The sequence below is a fragment of the Corticium candelabrum genome, chromosome 7 (genome assembly GCF_963422355.1).
Source record: "Corticium candelabrum chromosome 7, ooCorCand1.1, whole genome shotgun sequence".
NCBI classification, from domain to species: Eukaryota; Metazoa; Porifera; class Homoscleromorpha; order Homosclerophorida; family Plakinidae; genus Corticium; species Corticium candelabrum.
The window spans coordinates 6,035,184-6,042,683 of record NC_085091.1 but is presented as its reverse complement, the minus strand read 5'-3'; the positions used below and the strand labels follow the sequence as shown (position 1 = coordinate 6,042,683).

At 41.6% G+C, this 7,500-nt stretch overlaps 1 protein-coding gene across 1 annotated transcript in view; it reads left to right on the top strand.

Moving 5' to 3' along the window:
* The first annotated feature begins 2,894 nt into the window (after window positions 1-2,894).
* Window positions 2,895-7,500, top strand: part of LOC134182125 (hemicentin-1-like) — a 10,679-nt gene continuing 6,073 nt past the window's right edge. The window contains exons 1-2 of the mRNA XM_062649471.1: window positions 2,895-2,973; window positions 3,362-3,454. Coding sequence (XP_062505455.1) covers window positions 2,904-2,973; window positions 3,362-3,454 — 163 coding nt within the window. The 5' untranslated portion in view covers window positions 2,895-2,903. The remainder of the gene's footprint in view (window positions 2,974-3,361; window positions 3,455-7,500) is intronic.

Here is a 7,500-nt window from a genome sequence, read left to right as displayed (position 1 = left end):
GAAGGGGCTGATGTGATACCTTATCTTTCCTTGTAGTCTGCAGAAGCCACTCCTATGAGATACAGTGGAAAATCAATGCTCTATTTATCATTGACTTCTCTACCATTCTAGATACGTGTATACATGTAGCTTGTCCCTACCTGCAATGCCCCGTATCTGTATGCCTTCTGTAGGTAAGTTAGCGTAACAAAGTTGATTGTTTTCTCACACTCATGTTATCTAGTGTAAAAAGCACTTAGGCGCTATAATTGAGAGTTACAACTACAACGACGCGAAACATCCGGAGGGTGTACAACAATGGAACTTTGCGGTCGCAGCAGATATCCGCGACCATGCTTCGTCTTCCTCTGATCGTGTGACGTAGGGGAGTGTGCGTATTCGTCAAGCTGGAAAATTTTAGGTATCACAGAGTTGGGTTGATCGGTCCGCGATCTCAGTGGTAATTGATGATTGATAGGGCGTGGTCAAAAACTAATGTGATGTGGGTGTCGCAGCCACACGCTCAGCGTACTACTGTGTATCATACGGAACGCTGTGATGTGTCAGTCACGCAGCCCTAGCAACAACACCGGAGGGAAGCATAGAATAAACTAGTGAACACTTTGTTATTGAATCAATGGACAGTGTACATTCATTGAGTATGCGTGGAGTGTCGTAGTTTGTGGGAGTTTACTAAACAACGAGGCGTAGCTTAGGAGCGTCAACTGCAAGTGCGTTGAGTTTGACGCACATGCAGTGTTTTCGATCCGCCTCCAATTAGGGCCCTCATCAGCGTCGACACTCGGCCAGAATGTCGAGCAAAGGAAGCGGTAGGTCTTGTCAGTTGCACTAACGTGTCCGACACGTTTGAGTCTGTGAAGTTGATCTGCACGGTTTTGAGTTGGACAGTCTGCAGACGTTGTTGTGCAGTATGATGACAAAGCCTTCGCAAATTATCATGACTCGAGTGAGCGAAATTATAAATATAATTTAATTAAATATACAAAATCGGCTCTGGACGTACATTGTCTGACCTACTTTCTTTCAAGCCGTGGCGTAACACAATTTCACAGCAGCTGCACAGATGGAAGGCTGGTTTCTCACTTCGGATAATAATTTTCTCATTAGATGTAGAAGTCAATAGAATGAAATTAGGTGGCGAAGACCACTGCTTTAATTAATCTACGTCCCACTTAGAGAAGACATGCAGATGGTGGAGATACACATGGACACACACACACACACACACACACACACACACACACACACACACACACACACTCACACAAGCAAAAAACAAAAAAATTAATAAAATTACACTGAAACATTTGTTTTAAAAATTAGTGACCACTGCTTTAAGAGCTCTCACTAGACAAAACAAAGCAATGCTTCTAACTCTGCTTGAAACTCAGAAAAACAAACCACAACTTGCCTGCATTTGGCACGATCTCATGCACTGTTGGCACTAGAACACGTGACTAAAACGATTTATGCATTTTGGCAAATTTGCAGTCAAAAGGGATGGTCCAAATCTAGTGCGCCAGCATTTTGCTGTACAATAATAATGTTTGATTTCATCACCTACAAATCTAAGCGATGTTTGAGTACGCAAAACTCAGCTTATCTTTGCTTGTCTACCAGCATAGAGACAAACACAACAGTAAATAAGTGATAGTGAATCAAATAGGACGAGGAAGACTAAAAAAGACCATACGTGGAAAATATTAAATAATAAATTAAAATTATTTCATATACATTTTTTCAAAAGAGCGTTATAATAAAATTAGTCAATTCTCTTGTCTTACTTTAATTAAATCAGTGCACCAAAATTTTAAGTATGTTTCAATTAATGCATCGTTGGTGGAGATACACTTTAATAGGGGCTCCGTGGACTCTCGGCCCCTAGTTCCTGCTCCGACAGCCCCAACTGTTTCTTAACTAAGTGACTGGCTCTCGTGGGGCACTTCCTTTTCTATTTTATGAAGCGGCCGGGTCATTACAGACACTGACATTTGGTCTTAATGCTCGCTGAAAAGCGCGCTAACAAATCTTTCTCTTTAATTACAGTGGCGTAGGAAGATGTTAACTAGCGAGGGGGCTTACCGTGAATGTCATCATGAGTAAACAAAAAGACTACCTCGCTTGCCCGACCATATACAGATTTTCAAAAGTTACTTGCACAAAAATTTCAATTCATAGACTGAGCGACAGGCTTCAGCCCTCATTTCCCGCTTCCTACGCTTGTGAATTAATACAACAAAACGTCCAGAGATGCATAACCAAATTACATAGTTAAAGGAAGTAGGCCTTTTGGTTAGTGCATAATTGAACGTTTTCCTAACCGGTAAAATTCTGGATGGCCGAATAGCAGAGTATCTCAAAATGGTGGTCAAGGTGTGTGGAAACATCTCTTTCTTACCTGAGGTCATGCATGGTTGTGATCTTCTCTTGCTTCGTCTGTTTGTTGTTTGCTGGTTTCTTTGTAAGAATATGAGCGCTTAAATAGTCCGGGGCTCTAAATGATTGGCATATATTCACTGTGCTATATACCTAGTGAGAACTGCAATCATCAAAAAATCATTTAAATAGAACCTTCTGTGTAAGCTTGACAAGAGCGATGACAGAAGGACAATATGTTTACTCAGCAACTCATGCAGGAACAAGGAAGAGATCATGATAATAAACACGATAAAAGCGTTACAAATTCACGTTGGTCTGACATTCCGGTGTTTTGTTTTCGATGTTTACTTAATTATATACAACATTTGTAAACAAACTGTATCAAGCAAAAATCGATGCCCACGCTACAATGACTGCGCCCTGTTAGAAAGCAATACCATTCATTTTATTTTGAGACGTACATACGGGTATATCAACGCAGAGGAAATCAAAAGCGTTACATTGTTCTAGACGAGAGCTCTGTGATGTTTCACAAACACTCCGATGCTTTTTTCACGTTCTTGATTGTGCTGTGCGCTCTACAATATACTCAAGGTACCGATTATTACTTGTTATAGTTAGCACCAAAACCTTAGACTCAAATAGATACAACAGAAGTTTTGTTCACCATCGACGTCGCAGCTAGCCGCCATGCAGCAACTTGGAAGTAGTTTTCCTCTGAATTTATTAGCTACTTGAATGTTTATACAAAATAAATGTGCTGTATAGTTAGTGTACTTTGCGTCACTCTTGAACGTTTTACAGGATTAGTGTCAAATTGTAAACTTTAAGAAACAGACGTTGCATATTTTGAGTGTTTAATTACTAGATACTAAACACTGAAATTGCGCAAACATTAATATTAAATTTTTGTACTTTTATTTATTGATTTGTTTTGTTTTGGAAAATATTTCTAAATTGTTTGTTTACTGCTGTTTGTCAGGGTGTTCTCTTATCTGTGCGAATGGTGGAACGATTATGGATTTGTGTAGCACTTGCAAGTGTGCTCCCCAGTGGACGGGACACAACTGTTCAAGTGAGTAGTTTTGGTAACTGCAGCACAAAGTCTAGCTAGACATGCAGGCACGCATTAAGAGATATAGCCGGTAAGTGACATCCTGCCTAACGTCGTACTCAACCGGATTTACTTTATGTGTTAGCACGTCTTGTGGACTTCCTAGAATATCCCAGTACCTAAACCAGCGATTGCGACGAGAACTTGACGATTCTACATATTGATTGTTCCGCTCGTCGTCTAGCGAAGGCGGTTGTAACACGTCGAGAATATGCTGAAACATGGCGGCCACGATGGTGTTGTTGTGTTATAACGGATATCAAACGTAGGTGTACACGTACGTGTACGACATCGCACTATCGCTTGACAAAATAACTAGCTAATCTTTTAACGGTTTTGTCCAAAGGCTCAGAGAATGGTGCAAGGTATGATCAGCGGCGTAGCGTAGTCCTCAAGTTTGCAAATTGGACACTAATAAATTACCCTGCAAAGTCACGCCCATTTTTACTTTTTACTTTCACAGTACATGGAAGTCGGCATTAATTGCCGGGACAGTGTAATGGATCTCACTGTTCGGTAACCTGAGGGAAACATGACGCTCTTACTTGACACGCCTACAAAGATTGGGCATCGCGGCGTCAGTCTCCCGGATGCTAAGCCAACTAGTGTTTCTTATTTCTAGTAAATAGTATCGATTTCCGGTTACAATTGGACCGAGGAACTGACTGGTGTCAGTGTGCTTTTTTGATGCGGTCCAGGCGCGGATCCAGGATTTTTCAAAAGAGAGGTTGCACGTTTGGATAGACCACGCCCACTTTAGTCATTACGCTTGTATTGTCAGAAGAGCAAATAATAGCTTACATAGAGGTTAGGTAAAGTAAATGGCAACGACTACGGCAAAATATTTTTAGGAATGCATGAGTCATGCATGCTATAAACTCCCTAAATCATCAAAAGTATTTAACAGAATCTATATGCAGCATCATGCCTATACTACTTGTACTTAACCGTTAATTAATTAAGTATATTATGGTGTAGTTATATCTCTTTTAAACAAAGACAGAAGGAACAATCTCCGTGGATAATTTTTTAGGAAAGTGTGACAAACTTCGTTTACTGGTACCCGCTTTTCGTAATGCATGGCGATAACTGCTAGGTCGGCAAGACGCATTTCTGCCATTGCAAATCTTGCATAAGTCTTCAGTTTCCTCAGTAGAGAAAATGACCTCTCCGCTTCTGCACTTGTGATAGCCAGTGTACATGCTATCAATAGCAGACGATGAACGTCCGGATACATCTAAGAGTCACAGGCTCCCAAGACCAGGAGAAGGTTGTTGGGTATGACTTTTGTTCACTCTTGCTCTCTTTCTCTTCTTTCTTGCAATTATTGGTATTTGCCTTGCCATACTGACTGCCACCTTCTCACTTCACTTCTTAGAGATTTCGGGAATGGAAGATCGGTTTGCCAGTGCAACATTCCATCTACTCTTTCCATTGGGTCAACATCAGAACGTACCAGAGGGTAGGCACTAGACACAACAATGCTTGAATATTATCTTGATCACCATTAAATCGTTCGCGCAGCTGCAGAAGCAGAGACTCTAAGAGGGGTATCGCAACAGATCGTTTGTAGTGCTCTGTCAGGCTCTGACTACTGGCTCTGACTAGGTGTGTTGCTTCATTTTCGCTGTAAATTCGGTTTTCTTGGAACAAATTCAACGGATCCAATACTGTCTGCGAGTCGCAGAATGTCTTGATACCACAAGTCAATACGGTTGTCTATATCTTGCCTTGTTGCCTCAATTCTTTCAGTTACTGAGTGAACCATTCCATACGCAACAAAGATATCCTGGTCACGAGTCTGTAGTTTCGCTGCCAGATCTCTCACTTCAACAAGAATCTGCTTAGTTATTGTAAATACAGCAACTGTTTAAAATAAACACAATGCAGCTTTAAGACCTTATACTTTAGCTCTGGTGTCTCTATCCCAATTTCATATTCCATCAGTAGATTCTAATTCTAAGTCTGGATAATCTAGAGGGTATAAAATATTGTCTAAAAACGTGACAAGGGCTTTATATATTTCTAAAAAGACGTCGAAGCACGTATGACGCTCTGTCCAACGCGTCTTGCAGAGTCCTTGAAGTTTAGTGTTAGCTGATTCCGGCAGGTACATGCTTCCGGTTAGCTCAAACATGCCCTTCATATTCGTACTGTGTTCCAAGGAAAGGAAACAATTACTGACGACCCCAATAACATTTTTTGCCTCTTGCACTTTACAAGAGACAGCTATAGACAAACTAAGGCAGTGGCAATAGCAGTGCGTACACAGAGCCAATGGAGACTTCTTTTGATCTTGGCTTGTACACCACTATTTCCGAATGACATCACGGACGCTTCATCATAAGCCTGTCCACGGATATGGGATGGATCGAGAGACAATGACTCATGGAAAGCAATTCCAGTATCTTCGAAGTTATTATAGACGCCGTGGCTCTTTGTAAACACAGGAAACTGACAAAGCATTCCTGACTATGAGGATCTCCTGGAGCGGACAAGTCAACAAATCTCAAACAGACTCCAAAAATTTCCTGGTTGGCATGAGGATCGGTCACTTCATCAGCTGTAATTGTTAACGGTAAACTATTTTCTCTGACTGGTTTTGTCAGGCGTTCCCTGATTTTGAAAGCGTAGATATTCAAGATTTATTCTGAATAGTCTTGCTGGTATACCGAGCATTATTCTGGCTCTGAACAACATGTCTTTGAAGGACGGTGCTTTTAGGATAAGAGATGTAGTGTGGCTATGAAGTTACCTCGGTTGACATCTTCATTAGAGAAATCAACTTTGTCGTCACGATGGCCTCGAAGAGGTAGGCCTTGCTTAGCTAGAAAGTCAACAGCACTAACAATCTCCCTGAGATATCTTTTGGTTTCCTTTTGTTGATCACCTTCCTTCAAATTTATTCGAGAATCTCCTCAGGCTGAGGGATTTTCAAAATTTAACCTAAAAAGGTCTGCTCCTAGAGCTGCACCATGATGCTTGTCACTCTCTGCATGGCGACAAAGGACACCGTTCTTTCCAAGAGCTTCTCTATACGGTTCATGGTAAGGCGATAGGTCCAAAACGCCAAGCTTTGCACTCCTGGCGCCTCCTCCACCTGGCTGCTCAAGAAATAGTATGCAGAACTTACAGATTCCCCCGTCAAGGAGTTTGCTGTACACCACCCAGGGGAACTTCTCCAGCCATGAGTGCTGAAAACTGACGGTCTAGACTTCCATATTCTTTGTCACTTTATGAGAGCGAAGGCGGAAAGAAGGAGAGGGTTTCCAATGTGAGTGAAGAAACTCCGTCTTCTTGCTGTCAGGCAATTCTTGAGCTAGCTTTCTCAAGTGGAGCATAGAACCACTGAAGGCCTTTGCAAGGAATCCTAGATCAATAAGATTTCCCTCCGTATCACTAGAAGGAGCAGCGACATCTATATTGCTTGCCACACTCGTTGAAACCTTCTTGCGGCTTGGATGCAAGATAGAAAGGCTTGACTCTGACGGATGGCCCTTGTCTGCATACTTCTAATTCAAAAATTGTCTTGCCTCTCCAGAAGTCTACCAGTTAAACAGGGCTGGACTATTATTGATTAACACACGATATTATAAGATATTGTCATGTAAATTCTTAAATTGTTGGCGCGCTATTCAGAGAGTGAACTGCACGACAGCATTACAGTTTAACGCAGCTTATAACAACTGAGTCAGACTCACAGTGACTGAGTCTTACTCTGACCGGGTATATTATGCAGGCTTTGTTGGAACACACGTTAAGACAGATCAATGAGAAGCTTGTCTATAAGCATAGGCATAGGAGCTTGCAGAGGCGCCAAAGGGCACGTGCCACTTCACTGTTTGATTTTGATTTTGATTTTGATTTTGAAGTTTGATTTTGGTCAAGTGTAGCTAATAAGTAAACAGAAAATATACTGTGTGGCAGTGCCCCCTCAGTTGTAACAATGCTTGATGTTGTCAGTCCTACGTCAGTAATGGGTACTTGCGGTCTGTTGAGTCTGTCAC